The sequence below is a fragment of the Salmo trutta genome, chromosome 1 (genome assembly GCF_901001165.1).
Source record: "Salmo trutta chromosome 1, fSalTru1.1, whole genome shotgun sequence".
NCBI classification, from domain to species: Eukaryota; Metazoa; Chordata; class Actinopteri; order Salmoniformes; family Salmonidae; genus Salmo; species Salmo trutta.
Genome location: NC_042957.1, coordinates 16,396,320 through 16,419,546, shown reverse-complemented (window position 1 = coordinate 16,419,546; position 23,227 = coordinate 16,396,320). Strand labels below are relative to the sequence as shown.

Below are 23,227 nucleotides of genomic sequence, written 5' to 3'. Positions count from 1 at the left end.
GGAAACCGGTACAAAAGTATCGATATCTACAGTAAAACGAGTCCTCTATTGACATAACCTGAAAGGCCGCTCAGTAAGGAAGAAGCCACTGCTCCAAACCGCCATAAAAAAGCCAGACTACGGTTTGCAACTGCGCATGGGGACAAAGATCATACTTTTTGGAGAAATGTCCTCTGGTCTGATGAAACAAAAATAGAACTGTTTGGACATAATGACCATCGTTATGTTTGGAAGAGAACAGGGGAGGCTTGCAAGCCGAAGAACACCATCCCAACCGTGAAGCACGGGGGTGGCAGCATCATGTGGGGGGGGGGGGGGTGCTTTGCTGCAGGAGGGACTGGTGCACTTCACAAAATAGATGGCATCATGAGGAAAGAAAATTATGTGGATATATTGAAGCAACATCTCAAGACATCAGTCAGGAAGTTAAAGCTTGGTCGCAAATGGGTCTACAAATGGACAATGACCCCAAGCATACTTCCAAAGTTGTTGCAAAATGGCTTAAGGACAACAAAATAAATGTATTGGAGTGGCCATCACAAAGCCCTGACCTCAAACCTGTAGAAGATTTATGGGCAGAACTGAAAAAGCGTTTGCGAGCAAAGAGGCCTACAAACCTGACTCAGTTACACCAGCTCTGTCAGGAGGAATGGGCCAAAATTCACCCAACTTATTGTGGGAAGCTTGTGGAAGGCTACCTGAAACGTTTGACCCAAGTTAAACAATTTAAAGGCAATGCTACCAAATACTAATTGAGTGTATGTAAACTTCTGACCCACTGGGAATGTGATGAAAGAAATTAAAACTGAAATAAATCTTTCTCTTTGCTATTATTCTGACATTTTACATTCTTAAAATAAAGTGGTGATCCTAACTGACCTAAAACAGGGAATTTTTACTCTGATTAAATGTCAGGAATTGTGAGGAACTGAGTTTAAATGTATTTGGCTAAGGTGTATGTAAACTTCCGACTTCAACTGTAGTTGAAACTCCTTGCTGTGTGCTTTAGCGCAGTGCAGAGGGTAAGATTCCTCTGAATTGACACCTTTCATCGTCAAGGCATTCTTTAGTGGGTAGTATCACTGACACTAGAAGCACTCTTAAGGAGAGACTTTACTGGAGCATGTTCACTTGACTGGAGGTAGGAAAGTAAAGTAGGGAGAAGAAAAGGCGCGACTGCATTCAAAACTCACTTTGATTTTCCATGTATAGATTTTGTGCCTTGGTGAAGCGGCGTGCAGAGGGTGTACCCCCTGGTGCTGCCAGAGTGGTCCCCTGCCCCTCAGACTTCGACCCCCCAGACCACCGCCAGGTGCCCGCCGACATAGACCCTGAACTGGTGTACCTCTGCCGCCACGTCTACGACTTCCGCTATGGACGCATCCTGAAGAACCTGCAGTAGGGGACAGCAGAGGACAGGCAGACAGAGCCACCCATAGTGGAGCACACGCACTCCTACACATGGGGCTGAAGGATGAGAGGGGGAACCCCGGAAGGGTTTTGGGGGTCCCCTGAACTGGAGGGAGGGCTGTTGAAGGATCAAGTATTGGAGGGGAACCACTGATATCTGAATCCCCAGAATGGCATTGAAGGAGTGGGTACTGAAGTACCTTACCCCCTTTTACAACTGTTACTAGGGAGGTGAAGTTTTGACCCCCTCAACTGGAACTAGAACTGTACCGGCTTGGACAGAAGGGAGAGATCTGCTAGCTGTCCTGGTTAACCATGTCCTGCTATACCAGGGCTCATCACCATGTGCATGGACGGCCATGTTGGTGACCTAACAAGAGGAAGAACTGCTCAACCAGAGCCATACAGGGCTCGTCATGACGTTGATGTTAGAGCCTGATGTGATGACAACGTTCTTCTTCATTTGTGTTCATCTCTGAGGCAGCTGTGATCGAGAGGGCACTTGCAGCTTGAACACACACACAATGAGGTTTTATGTCCCTGGCGTGTGTGTGTGTGTGTGTGTGTGTGTGTGTGTGTGTGTGTGTGTGTGTGTGTGTGTGTGTGTGTGTGTGTGTGTGTGTGTGTGTGTGTGTTCAGACTGACCACGTGTGTGTTCAGTCTGTTGGCTACAGTGAAACCACAGGTGCAGGTTCACAAAGGAAGTGGAAGTCTCACCTTCCCCTCCTGCATTGTCCGAACAGAACACGACACACTATTCTGAAGTACCCTCAGTGCTGGCTGAGTCTCTAATCATACCCTATTCCTCATAAAGTGCATTACTTAGCAGATAAATGTTACTGTATAGCAGGGCTCCCCAATAGGCAGCCCCCCCCCAAGTTTTCTGAACAAAATTATTTATATTTATTTATTTTTAAATAATGGTTGTTGTGGGACATAAAAAACTGAAATCAGCTCAAAGTGATTTTAATTTAGGAAATCTGTCCTCAAGTATTCCCACGCATAAATGGAGATGGTCATTTCCCAGTGTAATCAAGGTTTGAAATTATGTTTTTGTGAAATACTATATCTGTTTGGGATTCTTGTGATCAGTTTGCAGGGTCCAAATAATTTAGAACCATCTTCCGGCTCCCCGACCATCCGCTCAAGAACAAATTGTCCTCGGCTGAATGTAACTGAGAACCCCTGCTGTATAGGGCTTTGGTCAAAGACAGGGCACTATATGAAGAATAGGGTCATGTGAGATGGAATCCCCCCCGACCCCCTTTTTCTGTTCCTAAGAACAGGACTGTTGTCATGCTTTTGTCCAACGGTCCAATGGAGAGCCCCCTTACTGTGGAGGGCTAACCTCTCCCATGCTCTGCGTTGGCCTATCGGAAGGAGGGTTGTTGATGTCAGTGCCCACCTCCTTTGGCGTGTTCAGAAGGCTGAAACATTCCAGAACGTTCAAATGGAAATGTAACGTATTGCAGAGACCATTGCTTACTATACATGTCTATCTTAACTTTCTGTAATGTTGCACTCTGCTGAACGCGACCCTGTTGTTCCCATGACTTGCCTTATGACTTGCAGGTAGAGCTTTAGGCAGCTAGTCCCACCCAATTAGAAATTGGATGAGTAGAATGGAAAAAGTACTAAACCACAGACAAAATCCACATAGATTTCACCCCGGTCAACACTTTGCCATTTTTGTTGTTTGAGTAGAACACTGAGAAAGGCTTGGTTTCCTCAGAGATTCCGAGTGATAAGCGTTTTATTCGACATTACATCATGGTACATCCAATATGGCTGCTGGTCCACATGTTGTGGATCTTTGTCCATTCTACTCATTCTACTTCTATCCCCCATCCCTTTCCATCCTTCGAAGCTCCGCCCTCTCCAAGATAAACCAAAGGATGTCACGAAGCAGAGCACCACCACTCCTCTCCTTCTCTTGTCCTCTTCCCTCCTCTCGTCTCCTCCCTCCCTTGTTAGATTGCACTAATCCATTACTTAATTACAACGTCTATGATTGTGTTCTGATTTATGTTAAGCTACTAATATGTTATATTATAACTGGGGACAATACTGTGTATTATCACTGTCTGTGCGCTTAGTAGAGAATGGAAACTAAGGCTGTGTCATGGCAACTTTTATCAATGCATAACTACTTTATGTGTTTTACTATTAGAGACATCCGCCAGCATACTATCTATGTGTTACTTCAGGGGTGGACGACCTTACTCTTAGCGAGCTACTGTGTATGCAGGCTTTTGCTCCAGCCCTGCTCTAACAGCTGATTAGTAAAATCAGGTGTGTTAGTTGGAGCAGGGCTGGGGCAAAAACCTGCATATTCAGTAGATCTCCAGGAGGAGTGGTAGCCACCTCTGGTTTATATGTTACCTGCTATCCAACCAACCTGTCATATCATATAATGAAATATGTACAATGAAAAATCATTCCTGTAGATTGTGGATCCACACTGGTATTATTGTTATTCATCCACGCTGTCCAGGGGGGTTCAGGTGAGTTGGCATCTTGGTGTAACTCGCTGTGCGGAATGACGTAATGTGATGTTCCAGAGGTTTGGCTTGGAATCTCTGAAAAATGTCCTTTTGATATGCGTTATTGAGATGTGTTGGTTTTTAACCACAATCATTCAACATTGCCTTGTAACCTTCTGCAGAAGTGTCTGTCCGTCACGTGTAGTCCTAGACAAGCGGCAGTGTCTGACTGAGTTAGTACTTCTTAAAACACTACCTTGGATTGCTTTCTTACTGTGCAAATGTTCTATTGCTGGACTTTGTGCCTAATCTGCAAAGTTTTGAATAATACCCAAAAGCCATCTGAAACATTTTCCATTCTAACAGTTTGAATCATACCCCAAAATAGCGACTAAACAAAGCTTGTATCGGATAAATCATATAAAGGTTTAAATTTAAATATTATCAATAGGTATTTTGTTGCTAGTGGTGCCCAGATTCTTTGAAAAAAATAATATATATTCTCCTACTTTACAATTTTTCCTTATCAAAAATATTTTATTATGTCAATTTCTTAAGATGGCATATGCAATATATTTTTCAGAGGGACTATTTTTGACAAATGTATGTGTAAATCGAGGAAGTAAAACTTTTTCATTTTATTTTAGCTTAGTTTTGAATTTGAATCACAAGTCATAAATTGAGATTTGACCAAAAACCTGGAAGACGAGAAATGGGAAGGGTTAGGTTACGTTTTGGTTAATTTCTGACTATAAGGGTTGGTGCAAGATCTGAGGTCCCTACCTAAAAGATGTTGATTACACTTTATTTTACAGTCCAGTATTCACTTGGGCCCAGATTCACAAAACACTTCATAAGATTGTCATAAGTGCAATTCCTCAACAATATCTTAAGATTTAATGATTTTCTTACAAACTTCTCAAATATCTTCTTACAAATCATCTTAAAATGTTTGTTGCAAGGCAACTGTTTTAACTAGCTATCTAGCTCATATGCCAATCATGTTAGCATATTTCTTCCTGAGATTACTGTCTAAAACATGTTTTTGTGTTTAAAATAATCAATACTGAAACTTTCAGATTAAGTTTGTGAGAGAATTAAACATGTTCAATTGCTTTCATGAGCTTCTTCTCTCACTGCCCTGAGTTTAAGACAACGGTTTAGCTATCTTGGAATTAACATTTCCAATAACTTTATTTAAGAATCTAATTTCTTCTTAACTTTACTTAAGGAGAAACATAAGAAATTGCGCAACAAAATTTCCAAGAACCTTTTTGAGGAATAGCAACTTGTCTTAACTTTCTTCTTAAGTCTATAGTTCAGGAAAAAGTGGCAGTTAAGAAGAAATGTCTTCTTTAAAAAGGTTTTGTGAATCTGGGCCCTGGTATTTACTTTGAATTTGCATGGTTAAATGGCAGTTATTTACCTAATATTTACTTAGTAATTACATTTTAGTTTCTTAAGGATTCATTGGAAAAAGTATAACTTGGTACCAAGTAGTTACCAACCTGAGTTGAATTCTTTGAAATAATAAGCAGAAGACAGAAGGTGCCATTTGAGATGTGACCTACTCTGTACTCCGCTGTGGTGTTACCACTATCTTTCTGAATACTATAGAAATACCAGCTAAAAGAGGACTGTAAATAGTTTTCTGAAATGATTAAGTGTACATATTTCAACCCTGACTCGGTGACCCCTGACCCTCTGTAGACAGCAGTTGCACAGTGCAGTAGTAGTATTTTTTGCAAGACCTGTAGCTGATGATTATATTTAAAAATGAATACATAAATATTTAAATGGAGTAAACCAATACAATATATAAAGATTTCAATTTAACTTATTTGGATAATGTGTTTAATTAATTGAAAAAAGTCCTCTTGCTAAGACTTTCGTGGTCAATAATGAAAAACGATTGGTTTCTTGTTATTAGTAATTTATGAGTTTGGAGATTAAATTATTGAATGGAGATTCACAGAGGTTGTAGTAGTTTGTACTTATATAGCTAGCGGTGTAGAAGGTTGTTTCTGTAACAATGCTATATTACTGCCCAGCCAGACAATGGCAAGGCCAGGTTGGCTGCAGCAGAAACAGACTGGCACCAGAGCTGGTTTCTATCTAGAGGTGCCACTTGGCATCAGAGGTAAAGAAGACCAAAGCACATTCTGACACAAAGTTAGGGGCAGTAGAAGTTCCACTCTAACCACTGATCCAGGGTCAGATATGTCCCCATCCCCCTGTGGTTGGAGGGTGAATCTAAACTGATCCTAGATCTGTGGTTTAGGGAGTGAAGTGTCTACATGTCTGACTTTAGGGTTTGACGTCTGGGAGGTTGCCATGGTAACAGGGGTCACCTGAGCCCTCCCCTCATCGATCTATCCAATTAGAGGACAGAGTCACTCTATACCTGAGACGGCCTGACTATAGGACGATAAACTTTATCTTTCTGCGGCAGTTTTCTGTCTAGTGGGGTTTTGCTGCTGATATTTTTTGTGACGTCGTATATTGTTATTTTGGATTTTGACTTAGTCACATTGTTTCATGGGAAGATTCATATGAGAGAGTTGAAGATACAGACTTGACCTGATCAGCTGTTCTGCACCATCAGCACACAGACAGACCCACCATGGCTTTACTCCCAGACGTGTATTTACAGTATTGAGCCCGTAGAGGGCACTACATGAACAGAAATTGGGTGTCCCACTGACAACTTCAGAATAGAACACCCTGACTATGTCCCATAGCTCTTTAACATTTACTTTCCTCATCTCCTTTCATTTATGTCACAGAGGACGGGGAAATGATATAGTATAGGTGTTGTGTGATATTTAACTGTCAAACATTTAAAGTCCTATGGCAAGAAAAGTGAGGAAAGGAGATGGTATATTATGTTTGGGCTATTGGGACATGGTCATGATATGTCATGTGTACGTATGGTTTCCATGGTAACATGGGTCAAATGTTCCTGACCTCTGATCTCCACCATTCCACTTCTCACTTACCCAGGAAGTGTTTTTATCTCTGCACCAATCTAAACTAATCACCTGACCAATGCCTGAAACTCTGCTTTTTGTGGTCTTCTGTATTACTGCTAAGTGTCAGCATATATTTTGATATATTTAACAATGAGGGATCTAAAAGTCTAGATATTTTTGGAGTAGATAAAGGATGTGTGTATCAGATAACTGTCACTTTGTCATGCTCTCTGAAAATCTCTTGGGTTTTTGGTAAGAATTCTAGAATCCCTGCTGATTTAATGTTCCATTGAAAGACTATTTATAAAGTTTAAGTCCTTTGTGAAAAAATCTTTTGCGTGTTCTTTATTGTGATTCTGCCATATGTTGCTTTGAAAGTTGAATGCAAAAGTAACAATCAGATGGCCGTGTGTGTGTGTGTGTGTGTGTGTGTGTGTGTGTGTGTGTGTGTGTGTGTGTGTGTGTGTGTGTGTGTGTGTGTGTGTCATCATGGCTTTCGAAGGTATACTGGTATGTAAGTTGCAACCAACGACCACAAGGTGTCAGTAGATATACTACAGGTTCAGGACACAGACTTTGGCCTCCACTTCAGAGACATATTTCCCTCGGCCCATCTTTGTACAATGCTTAATCCGGCTCAGGGCATTAGGAATGCGCAGTGCTCTATGTGGCCAGACACTAGCACAGCATAGCTACTGATGTCCATCCCACGGACTTAGACACACAGACAGTACAGAGCGGGATCACTGAACACTACAGTGGAAGATCTGATAACTCAACAGCTCCAGCAGGCTTTCACGATTTGATTTCAAACATTTAGTAGCAGTAAGGCTTGACTGGGACCAGAAATCGGCCCGGGCATTTCTGAAACATTGGCCCATTTCTTTTTTCTGGGCCAGTGTTTATGAAATGGGACAGCAACCAATTATCTAAATTATGATCATTCTGCTCCAAAATCATTAGAATATTTCTTAACAGGCCCATGGGCACATGTCATTTCTGCCTTTTTTCTTTTCAACCAAAATGTTTTTCTCCCATGAGCTCAGCCCACTGGCCTCAAGGTGGACCAGCCCAGTGGGCATTTGCCTGAACTGCCCTATGGCCAGTCTGTTTCTGAGTAGCACCCAGCTCATAAACCTTTATTGAAACCTTTAAACCCATTCCCATCAAGCCATCAGTCTTGGCATAAGACACCAGCAATCCTCACTCCCATCAGTACTGTAGGCCTCCAGCACCCACAATCCACTCCCATCAGTACTGTAGGCCTCCAGCACCCACAATCCACTCCCATCACTACTGTAGGCCTCCAGCACCCACAATCCACTCCCATCAGTACTGTAGGCCTCCAGCACCCACAATCCACTCCCATCAGTACTGTAGGCCTCCAGCACCCACAATCCACTCCCATCAGTACTGTAGGACTCGAGCACCCACAATCCACTCCCATCAGTACTGTAGGCCTCCAGCACCCACAATCCACTCCCATCAGTACTGTAGGCCTCGAGCACCCACAATGCACTCCCATCAGTACTGTAGGCCTCGAGCACCCACAATCCACTCCCATCAGTACTGTAGGACTCGAGCACCCACAATCCACTCCCATCAGTACTGTAGGCCTCCAGCACCCACAATCCACTCCCATCAGTACTGTAGGACTCGAGCACCCACAATCCACTCCCATCAGTACTGTAGGCCTCGAGCACCCACAATCCACTCCCATCAGTACTGTAGGCCTCCAGCACCCACAATCCACTCCCATCAGTACTGTAGGCCTCCAGCACCCACAATCCACTCCCATCAGTACTGTAGGACTCGAGCACCCACAGTCCACTCCCATCAGTACTGTAGGCCTCCAGCACCCACAATCCACTCCCATCAGTACTGTAGGCCTCGAGCACCCACAATGCACTCCCATCAGTACTGTAGGCCTCCAGCACCCACAATCCACTCCCATCAGTACTGTAGGCCTCGAGCACCCACAATCCACTCCCATCACTACTGTAGGCCTCCAGCACCCACAATCCACTCCCATCAGTACTGTAGGCCTCCAGCACCCACAATCCACTCCCATCACTACTGTAGGCCTCGAGCACCCACAATGCACTCCCATCAGTACTGTAGGCCTCCAGCACCCACAATCCACTCCCATCACTACTGTAGGCCTCGAGCACCCACAATCCACTCCCATCAGTACTGTAGGCCTCCAGCACCCACAATGCACTCCCATCACTACTGTAGGCCTCCAGCACCCACAATCCACTCCCATCAGTACTGTAGGCCTCGAGCACCCACAATCCACTCCCATCAGTACTGTAGGCCTCCAGCACCCACAATCCACTCCCATCAGTACTGTAGGCCTCGAGCACCCACAATCCACTCCCATCACTACTGTAGGCCTCCAGCACCCACAATCCACTCCCATCAGTACTGTAGGCCTCGAGCACCCACAATCCACTCCCATCAGTACTGTAGGCCTCCAGCACCCACAATCCACTCCCATCAGTACTGTAGGCCTCGAGCACCCACAATCCACTCCCATCAGTACTGTAGGCCTCCAGCACCCACAATCCACTCCCATCAGTACTGTAGGCCTCCAGCACCCACAATCCACTCCCATCAGTACTGTAGGCCTCCAGCACCCACAATCCACTCCCATCAGTACTGTAGGCCTCCAGCACCCACAATCCACTCCCATCAGTACTGTAGGCCTCCAGCACCCACAATCCACTCCCATCAGTACTGTAGGCCTCCAGCACCCACAATCCACTCCCATCAGTACTGTAGGCCTGCTATTAGAAAAGGAAAGGCTGGGTGTCTTCTATGGGGGACAGTTACACAGTTATGAGGGTGACCGGTACCGGCGGTATCACAGGTCTTATGGAAGGAAGGTGATGCCACTACGTGTGTGTGTGTGTGCAATACTATCTGGAACTAACTACGCTACATCAGCAGTGGGCAGGACAAACACTGATACTGTGCAGTGCAGCACACTGGGATGGCAGACCATCTGCTGGAATACCAATCTAGTAAAGTGCAAAATAGACAAAGGAAGAAGCTTACTCTAGGTCTTATTGGGGAGGCCCTTGCTGTGCCCTAATGCCCTTTCATCTGTTGTTCAACTCTTCCTTTACTGCACAGTAGGATATACTTACCCCTAGACACTGATAAGGTATGTTTGAGTGTTTCCACCCTGATGATTAAGGATAGGATTGGGGAGGGTTAGAGCTGATCGTAGATCAGTGGGTAACATTTATCCGGAGCTGCCTTCCCCATAATTATAGTTAACATGGTCAGCTTATTGTCCCTGTGATGCCTTTAATTAATGAATTAAAGTTTTCCTCCTAATCTTCTGTAGCTCATCAGCCCTACTAGGCCTACGATGCAGCAGCCTGACCAGCTGGCAGTCTGATGCAAGCACTTTGCTTTAGTGTGGGTGGATGGATACATCTTTTGAAAACATCAGCAGTTCGGTATCAGTACAATACCAATAAATCTTTGTTGAGGAATATGAATTGTGTGTTTAACTATTCTCACTTTGGCTCTGAGAGTGTTGTTACACAAACCCAGGTAGTCATAGCAACCCCTGCCCGCGTCTCTGGTGGAAGCTGAAGTTAACCTGTTTGAGACCAAGTGCCCTCTCACCTCTCTCCCCCTCTCTCCCCTCTCTCCCCTCTCTCCCCTCTCTCCCCTCTCTCACCTCTCTGCCCTCTCTCCCCTCTCTCACCTCTCTCCCCTCTCTCCCCTCTCTCCCCTCTCTCCCCTCTCTCCCCTCTCTCCCCTCTCTCCCTTCCTGCACTCCACTCCTCTACCTTCCTCCCCCTCTTCTTCCATCACTCCACTATCCTGTCGTTCTTGGCTGAGGGCTTGAGATGGCTTACCAGGGCCTTTTAATCTCTCCTTAATGACATCATCTTCCCACCCATCTCCCTCTAGGCTCCATCTACACTCCTCTGGCTCTGGAACCAGGGATGAAAGAGGGAGGGAGGGAGGGGAGCGGATAAGGGAAGGTGATTGACTGAGCTCAGTGGAAGAGGAGGAGTGTATGCAACCCTTTTGTAGGATCACACCCTCACACACTCGCACACACAGAGGTGGGTAGGCATGGCGTCTGGGACGTCGATGGAGGACAGTCCCATGGAGGAGTTGGTGGACCAGGGGTTGGGGATGGAGGAGACGGGACTGAGGAGGCCCTCTCTTCGGGAGACCTACCACCATGACTCCCTGCTGGCTCCAGACACAGACTTCATGACCGGTACTGTATGTGTGGGGGATGGCGGGGTGGGGTACAATTCATATAGGTAAAGTAATGAAGATTCCTCTGAACATATATTATTTTTTTGGGGGGGAGGGGGCAATTCCAATCACTACAGTGTCACTTTACTTCTAGTAATTTGGGGCCTGATTGTGTGATGGGGGGGTATTGGTGTCTGTCAGAGGGTTTGTGTGGGTATGCAAAGAGGGTGGTGAATTTTGGATATGAATAGACATGTTCATTCTGCCATTCTCAAAGCACACCATCTTGGAAAGGAGAATACCAAATGACTGCCCTCTACATCAACATCATTGCCATAGGCCTATGGTTTTCTAAATGTTTGTTTTTGGGTTGTTTCTATGTTGTGTAGTGGGATTCTATTACATATTCCTGTTAGCTTGTGTGTGTGTGTGTGTGTGTGTGTGTGTGTGTGTGTGTGTGTGTGTGTGTGTGTGTGTGTGTGTGTGTGTGTGTGTGTGTGTGTGTAGGCTGTGCGTATGTGTGTGAAGGCTGGGTTTGTGGTTTGTATAGCTGAGTTAGTGCAGCAATAGAGATTTGAGCTGGGTGCTACTAATTCCCTTTTCCAGGGCTGGGATTACAGGCTATTCTAATCCCAATACCACATTAGGTTTCTGGAGGTGGCACAGGCCTGATGTCACAGCCAAAAACAGGAAGAGAAACACTAAGTCAGAGAGTACACCGGGTCACAATGCCAAATATAGAAGACTACACTTATCTGCATATATGGCTAGACTATGCCTAAAATAACCTGTATTCGCTTAGTGCTATGGTATATCCTCACATATTCACTCTCCTAAATAAATGACATGTGTTGACACTTGGCATGGTTTGTCAGTCACTGCTGGTGTATTAGCATGTGTTGTGTGTCACGTTCAGCCTCCATCAGTCAGAGTGGCCTGTACTATTGTAAATAAAAGACTGAAGAGCGGATGATCAATGAGCTGGACAAGCTTCTTACAGGAGAACAATACAAGGCCATGCAACCTGTCTCTCTCTCTCTGTGTGTTCTTACTTTACATCTCTATTTGTGTCTAACTCTCTCTCTCTCTGTCATCTTTCTCTCTCCATCTGTATTATTTTCTCTCTCTCTTTCTGTCCGCCTCTCCCTCTCTTCCTCTCCTCCTCTTTTTTTCTGCCTCTCTCTCTCTTCCTCTCCTCCTCTCTCTTTCTGTCCCCCTCTCCCTCTCTCTTCCTCTCCTTCTCTCTCTCTTTCTGTCCGCCTCTTCCTCTCTTCCTTTCTATCTCTCTCTCTCTCTTTCTCTCCACTTCTCTCCCTCCCTTTCTATTTCCCTCTTTATCAGCTCTCTATCTTTCTGTCCACCTCTCCCTCTATCTCTTCCTCTTTCTGTCTGTCAGTCTGACAGAAGGTTAATCAGGGTGGGGGTGGGGTTGCTCGTGCCAGAGAGGCTCAGTCTGAGGGATTATCATTGTGCTATTGTATAACACACACACACACACACACCAAACCCCTCGCTTTAGGCCGAATTGGAGAGGATAGGCATGATCTAACACACACACACACACACTCACACACACACACGCACACACACCCCTACACACGCACACACCCCTACACACACACACACATGCACACACCCCTACACACACACACATGCACACGCAATCTCAGATCAAGGCTTGAAGCAATGTTGTAAACATCAGCATGCCCCACAACAGCAGACACCACCCAGAGAGAGAGGGAACGTGATAAAGGAGAGACCGAGAGAAAAAACCCTTAATAATGTTTCATAATCTCACCATGGACTCAGTCTTTGTGACCTGGATTTGATGCTGTTACAGAGGAAAACAGGACAGGAAGAGAGGAGAGAACAGTTGTTGTGATATACATTTAGTGATCTTGGTGTGAGGCTGGTTAGAGCGGAGAGGAAGGGAGAAGAGCTCCGTGCACGTTCTACTGTGTGACAGAACTGGAACAGAGGATGGAACAGTGGAGATGAGAACACCAGCCAGTGGAACACAAAGAGAGAGAGAGAACTGGCAATCACTAGGATGGAGGAAGATATTGTCTGTCAGACAGTGGAAGAGAGGAGGAGGAGGAGTTCTGGAGTGGAGGAAGGGTTACCCAGTATGAGGAATCTTTATGACAACTCCTCACTGCACAGGGTTTCTAAAGGTATACGACAGCTTCGGTTCTTTTTGTTTACCATTCCACCAGTCACTTCCTAGCACCACTCTCATAGGGATTACAGTCTACTAATAGGACACAGATGGCACCTATTGTCTTGGTCTTTGTGGTAGCAGATGTATTTCATTTGATCTCTGTGGTCGTACTTTCATATGGTTTAGTAAACATTTTTTATATATATATATATATATATATATATACAAAATTATGCAATTTATTAGGAGTGTTCTTCCTATTGATGTAATTTATAGAATATTGTCTCTTGGTTTTTATCCGAATGATGTGTGTCTGTTGTCTGTGGCATGTGTGTGTGGTGTTTGTTATGTGTGAATTATAGTGCACGTGCTATTGTTTGTTTCAGCTTTTATGTCTACAGTATTTATGTTACTGTGTAAGGTGTCTGTGTGATATGTGAAGAATTCTGTTTGATGAGTCTGGGACTGGTCAGTCTGTTTGATGAATCTGTGTGAATATTCAGTCTGTATGAGTCTGTGACTCTGTTCAGTCTGTTTTAATGAATCTGTGACTCTATTCAGAGTCTGTTTGATGAGTCTATATCAATCACCTGGAAGTGTGTGTGTGTGTGTGTGTGTGTGTGTGTGTGTGTGTGTGTGTGTGTGTGTGTGTGTGTGTGTGTGTGTGTGTGTGTGTGTGTGCTAACATGGTCTTGAATTGCTCAATGGGCAGTGGCTTTAGCTCACTGGGCTAAGACAGTGTTAGTGGCGCTGGTTGGGTACAAATGGCTTTAGCTGTCTATGTTACCGTAGCTTGGTGGCATGCGGGATGGATATAGTGGACCATCTGACGTACCTGAAGCAGTGGCTTTAGCTCAGTGGGCTAACTCTGTGTGTGGTTGTGCTCCCCAGATGACCGCAGCTCTGCAGCGAGCGGGATAGATGTAGCAGACCGCCTGACATACCTGGAGCAGCGGATGCAGATGCAGGATGATGAGATCCAGCTTCTGAAGATGGCCCTGGCAGACATCCTCAAGAGACTCAACATCTCAGAGGAACACCAGGCCACCAACGCCAAGAAAGGACCTGCTGAGAAAGGTACACACACATAGTGGGGTCCGAAATGATTGACATCCTTGATAAAGATGAGCAATAATGACTGTATAAAATAAACAATTGAAATAATGAGCTATATTGTATGCAAAAAGAATTTGGGAAAATATATTATTTTATACTAATACAATTGCTCAGAGAAAGAGATTATGTTTAACTAGTAATCTTTTTTTTCTCAAAATGGTAGGAGTCAAAATGATTGACACCCCTAAGGATTCTTTATAAATAAAGTAGTCAAACGTTTGTATTTGGTCCCATATTCCTAGCAAGCAATGACTACATCAAGCTTGTGACTCTACAAACTTGTTGAATGTATTTGCAGTTTGTTTTGGTTGTGTTTCAGATTATTTTGTGCCCAATTATTAAATCATGTATTGTGTCATTTTGGAGTCACTTTTACTATAAATAAGAATAGAATATGTTTCTGAAGACATCTAAATTAATGTAGATGCTACCATGATTACAGGTCATCCTTAATGAATCGGGAATAAGGATGAGTGAGAAAGTTAGAGGGTCAAAGATCATACCCCCAAGACATGTTAACATTTCACCATTACCAATAACAGAGGTTAGCATGTCCTGGGAGTATGATCTTTGACGCTCTGTAACTTTCTCACTTATCATTATTTCTGATTAATTCATGATTAGCCATAATCATGTTAGCATCCACATTAATGTAGAAGTGTTTAGAAAGATATTCTATTCTTATTTACAATCGTCTGAGACCAGCCACCCAGACAGCTGATGAAACGGAGGAGTATTTCTGTCTGTAATAAAGCCATATTGTGGGGAAAAACAAATTCTGATTGGTTGGGCCTGGCTCCCCAATGGATGGCCCCTGCCCGGTCATGTGAAATCCATAGACTAGGGCCTAATGAATTTATTTCAATTTACTGATTTCCTTATATGAACTGTAACTCAGTAAAATCATTTGAATTGTTGAATGTTTTGTTTATATTTTTGTAAATGCTACATGGTTGAGCATACTGCCAAATTCTTTAAAACAACGTTGGAGGTGGCTTATAGTAGAGAAATTAACATAAAATTATCTGGAAACAGCTCTGGTGGACCTTCCTGCAGTCAGCATGCCAGTTGCACGCTCCCTCAAAACTTGAGACATCTGTGGCATTGTGTTGTGTGATAAAACTGCACATTTTAGAGTGGCCTTTTATTGTCCACAGCACAAGGTGCATCAGTGTAATGATCATGCTGTTTAATCAGCTTCTTGATATGCCACACCTGTTAGGTGTGGATTATCTTGGCACAGGAGAAATGCTCACTAACAGGGATGTAACCAAATTTCTGCACCAAATTTGGGGAAATAAGCTTTTTGTGCATATGGAACATTTCTGGGATCTTTTTTTTCAGCTCATGAAACATGGGACCAACACTTTACATGTTGCGTTTATATTTTTGTTCAGTATATACAGTGCCTTCGGAAATTATTCAGACCCCTTGACTTTTTCCACATTTTGTTAGGCCACAGCCTTATTCTAAAATGTATCAAATTGTTTTTTTCCTCAACAATCTACACACAATACCCCATTATGACAAAGCAAAAACAGGTTTTTAGACATTTTTGCTCATTTATTTAAAATAAAAAACATATCACATTTACATAAGTATTCAGACCCTTTACTCAGTACTTTGTTGAACCGCCTTTGGCAGCGATTACAGCCTTGAGTCTTCTTGGGTATGACACTACAAGCTTGACAAGCCTGTATTTGGGGAGTTTCTCCCATTCTTCTCTGCAGATCCTCTCAAGCTCTGTCAGGCTAGATGAGGAGCGTCTCTGCACAGCTATTTTCAGGTCTCCCCAGAGATGTTTTATCGGGTTCAAGTCCGGGCTCTGGCTGGGCCACTCAAGGACATTCAGAGACTTGTCCCGAAGCCAATCCTGTGTTGTTTTGGCTGTGTGCTTAGGGTTGTTGTCCTTCGTCCCAGTCTGAGGTCCCGAGTGCTCTAGAGCAGGTTTTCATCAGGGATCTCTCTGTACTTTGCTCAGTTCATCTTTCCCTCGATCCTGACTAGTCTCCCAGTCCCTGCCACTGAAAAACATTCCCACACTTCAACATCTGCCACTATGCTTCACCGTAGGGATGGTGCCAGTTTTCCTCCAGACGTGACGCTTGGCATTCACGCCAAAGAGTTCAATCTTGGTTTCATCAGACCAGAGAATCTTTATTATTCTGTACGTAACTCTGTGACACTCCATATAGTCTCAATGGGGGTGCCACTGGGTTCAATTCTCGGGCCGACTCTCTTCTCTGTACAACATTCTGTATACTTCTGGCCCTTCTTTGGACACTGTGTTAACTAACCTCCAGACGAGCTTCAATGCCATACAACTCTCCTTCCGTGGCCTCCAACTGCTCTTAAATGCAAGTAAAACTAAATGCATACTCTTCAACCGATCGCTGCCCGCACCTGCCTGCCCGTCCAGCATCACTACTCTGGACGGTTCTGACTTAGAATATGTGGACAACTACAAATACCTAGGTGTCTGGTTAGACTGTAAACTCTCCTTCCAGACTCACATTAAGCATCTCCAATCCAAAATTAAACCTAGAATCGGCTTTCTATTTCGCAACAAAGCATCCTTCACTCATGCTGCCAAACATACCCTCTTTAAACTGACCATCCTACCGATCCTCGACTTCGGCGTTGTCATTTACAAAACAGCCTCCAACACTCTACTCAACAAACTGGATGCAGTCTATCACAGTGCCATCCATTTTGTCACCAAAGCCCCATATACTACCCACCACTGCGACCTGTACGCTCTCGTTAGCTGGCCCTCGCTTCATACTCGTCGTCAAACCCACTAGCTCCAGGTCATCTACAAGTCTCTGCTAGGTAAAGCCCCGCCTTATCTCAGCTCACTGGTCACCATAGCAGCACCCACCCGTAGCACGCGCTCCAGCAGGTATATCTCACTGGTCACCCCCAAAGCCAATTCCTCCTTTGGCCGCCTTTCCTTCCAGTTCTCTGCTGCCAATGACTGGAATGAACTGCAAAAATCACTGAAGCTGGAGACTCAAATCTCCCTCACTAGCTTTAAGCACCAGCTGTCAGAGCAGCTCACAGATCACTGCACCTGTACATAGCCCATCTGTAAATAACCCATCCAACTACCTCATCCCCATACTGTATTTATTTATCTTGCTCCTTTGCACCCCAGTATCTCTACTTGCACATTCATCTTCTGCACATCTACCATTCCAGTGTTTAATTGCTATATTGTAATTACTTTGCCACCATGGCCTATTTATTGCCTTACCTACCTTATCTTACCTCATTTGCGCACACTGTATATAGATTTTTTTTATACTGTATTATTGACTGTATGTTTGTTTACTCCATGTGTAACTCTGTTGTATGTGTCGCACTGCTTTGCTTTATCTTGGCCAGGTCGCAGTTGTAAATGAGAACTTGTTCTCAACTAGCCTACCTGGTTAAATAAAGGTGAAATAAATAAATAAATAGTATGATACTGTATGTTACATTGTTAGGTTACATTATGAATGGAATAGGGGTCACACAATATCATATGAATTAGAGGAAGTACAGTATCATGCTTCTTACCCAGTCGTACAATAGCACAAATTGGATGATGTAACTTACATAGATCTTGGAGGATGTATAGTATTATGCGTCTTTCTCTGAGACCAAGTTGCTTGTTGCGTCATGACAACAAAGGAGAATTATGGGGAGAATTAGATCAAACCCCCGAGCTGACAAGGTAAAAATCTGTCGTTCTGCCCCTGAACAAGGCAGTTAACCCACTGTTCCTAGGCCGTCATTGAAAATAAGAATTTGTTCTTAACTGACTGGCCTAGTTAAATAACGGTTCATTTAAAAAAATAAGACAAAGGTTAGGTGAATTTACGTGAAAGGTTAAGTGAATTGGGGTTAGCTAAAATGCTACAGTTGTCCCCAACACGACTCGAACACACAACCTTTGGATTGATAGACAGTCGTTGATTACACCCACCCATCCTTCACAACCAACCACCCTACTTTTGTTTCTGTCTAAAGTAACAAAATCATTAGTACATCAGTATCCTATGTCTTGGAGGTGCTCAGAAATGTGTATAGTATGTTTTCTATGGCTCTGAGGCAATGCTACATACACACACACACCCTCCTCACCCACATTTCCCCTATGCACCAGCAGCTAGGCCTGTGTCTCTGGCCCTGCCGTCCAGACCATCAATGAACAACCTTGCCTCTCTGAAGAAAAGCTCCACAAGCTCTACAATGCCCTCTACCTCCACCGCACGGAACTACAGCCCCTTACCAGGAGCATCAGCCAAGAGGTACAGTACACAATCACTAACAGTCACCTGCAAACACAGAGAGGTACAGTATGATTACTAAACCTCTACAGTAACTCTAGCTAGATACATTTCAACAAATGAATCATACACTTGCTTTTGTTTCACTCTCTCTAACATCTCTCTCCCCCACCTCTCTCTTTTTTCTCCCCCCCTCCCCCTTTCTCCCTCAGTGGTGTGAAGAGTTCAGCAGGCAGTTTGAAGGACTGTACCTCTAAGACAGCTCGGCCTGGCCCCCGACCTGGCCCCTCAGGCTCTACAGCGGCCCCCGGCAGTAAGAAAGCCGATAGGTAGGTTAGTAGGCAGATACTGCACAGGAACCTAGACGTCAGTGTCAGTAAGAGAGAAGGGGTGTTTAAATGTGTTCTGAACATAGCCACGGAAAGTAAGGGTGATGAGAGGGCTCTAGCATGCCCTGAAACAAATCACAAGACATTTTTGTTGGGATTTCTCACAACAGTAGTGCACTGGGCCTTTATAAGTCCTGCATTAGCAGCAGCCCCATGCCCAAACATCTTCCCGTGGCTAGAACTGTTCTGTCGATAAGGCTCTTACGTAGTTTCAAATACATCCCTACAGCAGGAGTCACAACTCTGGTCCTTGAAGGTCTGCTGGTTTCCATCCTTGTTCGTCAATCAGACACTGGTTTATATCTGTGTCTGGGTAACCTGGTGTAAAAACTAAAAGCATCAGGACTGTGGCCCTCGTGGACTGGAGTTGTCCATCCTTGTTATAGACGAGCGGGAGATTGAGAATAGACGTGAGATTGAGAATAATTTCCATGCTTGTGGGATGGGGCCTAACTTCTCCTTTCTCACTCTCTTCTTGCAGCAAAACCAAGGAGCCTACAGCCAGTGTAGGTAAGACAATTATTTAATGTCTACTGTAGTATGCTCTTCCCACTAGCAGGGAGCAGCACTAAGATGGACAACAGGTCTTGGGTAGAGTAATGGCCAGGTTGAATTTAAAAAAATTTGATTGAACCTTTATTTAAGGTTAATGAAATGGAAAACAAGCTGTTGGTTAGATTGATCCTACTGTAACATACCATTGATAAATGGCAGTGGTGTAAAAAGTACATACTTGAGTAAAGGTAAAGATAACTTCATAGAAAATGACTAAGTAATTACTAAGTAAAAGTGAAAGTCACCCAGTAAAATAGTACTTGAGTAAAAGTATTTGGTTTTAAATATACTTAAGTATCAAATGTAAATATATACATATACTAAATGTATGCTAATATATACTTAAGTATTAAAAGTAAAAATAATTTCAAATTCCTTATACTAAGAAAACCAGACAGCACAATTTTCTTGTTTTTTTATTTACGGATAGCCAGGGGCACACTCCAACAGTCAGACATAATTTACAAATGAAGCATTTGTGTTTAGTGAGTCTGCCAGATCAGAGGCAATAGGAATGACCAGGGATGTTCTCTTGATAAGTGTGTGAATTGGACCATTTTCCTGCCCTGCTAAGCATTGAAAATGTAATGAGTACTTTTGTGTGTCAGGGAAAATGTATGGAGAAAAACTACATTATTTTCTTTAGGAATGTAGTGAAGTAAAAGTAAAAGTTGACAAAAATATATAAATAGTAAAGTACAGATACCCCCAAAAACGACTTAAGTAGTACTTTAAAGTATTTTTACTTAAGTAATTTACACCACTGACAAATGGTTAGAGTGGCTACTATAACTCCCACATAGTGACCTGCTCTCTCTGTTCTGTGTTTGTTGTCTACAGGGTCGAGGCGTGTGACACACTGTAAAGGTAGACCTCAGTCCAACCTTCTGGAATAACATTCTTAACCTCAACTGGATATGTCTTAGTCTAGCTCTCCTAGTAATGGCTGGAATGGAGCCAATGAAATGGTATCAAACATCTGGTTTCCATGGTTTCCATGTTGTTGATACCGTTCCATTGACTTCATTCCAGCCATTACTTTGAGCCGTCCTCCCTCAGCAGCCTCCACTGAGTTCTACATACTATGACTGTATTCTCCACCGCCTGTTACTGATCCCATGCATTATCTATCTCAGAAGAGACAACGTCTGTCAAGTTTGTCAAGTTTATGGAATAATATCTACTAAAAGCTCAAATCTAATCTGTGGCATATACATCTTCTGGTTTCTAAAGTACAAGTAAGCACTGTATTTGAACACTTGTTTTATCCTTGTCTCTCATTTTCTCACCATGTATCATCATGACTTCTCTTCCCTTCCCATTCCCTCTCCACGACACATCCACACCTTTCCCTCTCACCTCAACACTTCAACCCCTCACCACTTCAACCCCTCACCACCTCAACACTTCAACCCCTCACCACTTCACCTCCTCACACCTCAACCCCTCACCACCTCAACCCCTCATCCCCTCACCACCTCAACCCCTCACCACCTCAACCCCTCACCACCTCCTCACACCTCAACCCCTCACCACCTCCTCACCACCTCAACCCCTCACCACCTCCTCACACCTCAACCCCTCACCACTTCAACACTTCACCACCTCAACACTTCAACCCCTCACCACCTCCTCGCACCCCAACACTTCAATCCCTCACCACCTCAACACTTCAACCCCTCACCACCTCAACACTTCAACCCCTCACCACCTCAACACTTCAACTCCTCACCACCTCAACACTTTAACCCCCCACCATCTCCTCGCACCTCAACACTTCAACCCCTCACCACCTCAACGCTTCCACCCCTCACAACCTCCTCACACCCCAACACTACAACCCCTGTCCACCTCCTCACACCCCAACACTTCAACCCTCACCACCTGCTCCCTCACACCCCAACACTTCAACCCCTCACCACCTGCTCCCTCACACCCCAACACTTCAACCCCTCACCATCTGCTCACACTAACATACCTCACTTCATTCCCTACTTTCACCCTCAACCCCTCACCATCTGCTCACACTAACATACCTCACTTCATTCCCTACTTTCACCCTCAACCCCTCACCATCTGCTCACACTAACATACCTCACTTCATTCCCTACTTTCACCCTCAACCCCTCATTTCACCTCTTCACTTAGTGACTATGCAGATCTATCTGAGCCCCCAAACAAAAAGGACTGGGTCTTCTGAAGTGGCCAAATCAGCCCCCACGGTCCCCAACTCCAGACCAACCAGAACCAGCACCCCCTCTCAGACCAAAGGAGTCCCCCTGACCTCCGACCGGACCAAGCCCAAGACACGCAAAACACCCCCTGCCTTCACCCTCCCCCTGCAGAAAAGCACCAATCAAAATACGTATTCTCCTCTGGACACGTTCAATTACAAAAGCCCCTTCAAATCACCAAGCCATTACTTCCAGATCTGTTACTAGGCAATAGAGTAGGCTATGAGGATGTAGAAGGTGCTCCTAAACACAGGTCTAGGGTCAGATATTGTTCTAATCCTCATTATGGTTGGAGGTTGGGTAATCTGATCCTAGATCTGTGGTTAAGGGCAACGTATATTTGGGCTATTACAAGTGTAGGCCTGTAAGAGAAATCGGTTTTCCAGATGTTGTAAAATGTATAGCAATGTGAGGTATTTACTGTAGAAGTGGAGGTTGTCTTTAGTAATGTTTGAGATGGACTGATAGTTACGAAGTTTGGCTTTGAGGTTTTCGTTTGACCAGAAAAGAGAATAGTGAGTTTATTTGATTGTTTTTGTTGAATTTCCTAGCACCATCAGTGACCATAGTCCTCTTCACTTTGTTCTCTGTAATTTCTTACATATTTCTGTCTCTGTCAACTGGAAGCCTCTATTTTTTTCTGCTGTTTCTTTGTCTTAATGTCATTTACGTTTTACATTTGTGTAATTTAGCAGACACTCATATCCAGTTTTGTTTGTTTTGTAGCTTTATGTCAGTAAAATATGGATGTATGCGTTTTCATTGAAATCTCCCTGACTTTGGGGGGGATGTACAGTATGAGTGAATTCTCTTATTTGATTTCTGTGTGCATCTCTGTCTCTGTTGACAGACATTAATAAACATTTCAGTGTGCATCTCTGTCTCTGTTGACAGACATTAATAAACATTTCAGTGTGTATCTCTGTCTCTGTTGACAGACATTAATAAACATTTCAGTGTGTATCTCTGTCTCTGTTGACAGACATTAATAAACATTTCAGTGCTCACCTGCTTCGACTACTTTTTCTTTCTCCTTTCTCTTACAACACAAATGTTAAAAGTAATTTAGCAGACGCTCTTATCCAGAGCGACTTACAGGAGAAATTAGGTTTAAGTGCCTTGCTCAAGGGCACGTTGTCAGATTTTTCACCTAGTCGGCTCAGGGATTCAAACCAGTGACCTTTCAGTTACTGGCCCAACACTCTTAACCGTTAGGCTACCTGGCGCCCCCTACAGCCTGCTGTAATAATAACAATGTAATAACAAATTATTACAAGATATGTCCATGGTGTTTGGAGTTCTACTCTGTGTGTGTGAGTGAGTGAATGTGTGTGTGTTTTGTACATAGTATCTTGGATAAGTTCTGTTAGAAACCTCCTATGGAGATGCATAGTGGGGCA

The 23,227-nt window shown here is 43.9% G+C and overlaps 2 protein-coding genes across 5 annotated transcripts in view; both read left to right on the top strand.

Moving 5' to 3' along the window:
* The window catches only part of LOC115172226 (bromo adjacent homology domain-containing 1 protein), a 41,557-nt gene extending 34,362 nt beyond the window's left edge, over window positions 1-7,195 (top strand). For all 3 annotated transcript variants that reach the window (XM_029729661.1, XM_029729479.1, XM_029729571.1), the window contains exon 7: window positions 1,213-7,195. In XM_029729661.1, the coding sequence (XP_029585521.1) occupies window positions 1,213-1,402 (190 nt within the window). In that variant the 3' untranslated portion in view covers window positions 1,403-7,195. The remainder of the gene's footprint in view (window positions 1-1,212) is intronic.
* Window positions 7,196-10,873: 3,678 nt separating this feature from the next.
* LOC115172082 (echinoderm microtubule-associated protein-like 1) lies at window positions 10,874-22,834 on the top strand. Of its 2 annotated transcripts, none has more exons than XM_029729297.1 (7): window positions 10,874-11,117; window positions 14,151-14,336; window positions 18,529-18,670; window positions 18,862-18,978; window positions 19,520-19,548; window positions 20,434-20,460; window positions 21,742-22,834. In XM_029729297.1, exons 1-7 carry the CDS (start codon window positions 10,967-10,969, stop codon window positions 22,032-22,034), a joined length of 945 nt encoding a protein of 314 aa, XP_029585157.1. In that variant the 5' UTR covers window positions 10,874-10,966; the 3' UTR covers window positions 22,035-22,834. The 2 variants fall into 2 exon arrangements, with proteins under 2 accessions (XP_029585157.1, XP_029585206.1); XM_029729346.1 differs by lacking the exon at window positions 10,874-11,117 and adding an exon at window positions 12,786-13,272.
* Window positions 22,835-23,227: the final 393 nt, after the last annotated feature.

Coding starts and splice junctions, on each gene's coding strand:
- LOC115172082 (XM_029729297.1), top strand. CDS start 10,967: ATGGCGTCTGGGACGTCGATGGAGGACAGTCCCATGGAGGAGTTGGTG. Junction 14,337..18,528: donor GAAAGGACCTGCTGAGAAAG/GTACACACACAT, acceptor ATGCACCAGCAG/CTAGGCCTGTGTCTCTGGCC. Junction 18,671..18,861: donor CCAGGAGCATCAGCCAAGAG/GTACAGTACACA, acceptor TTTCTCCCTCAG/TGGTGTGAAGAGTTCAGCAG.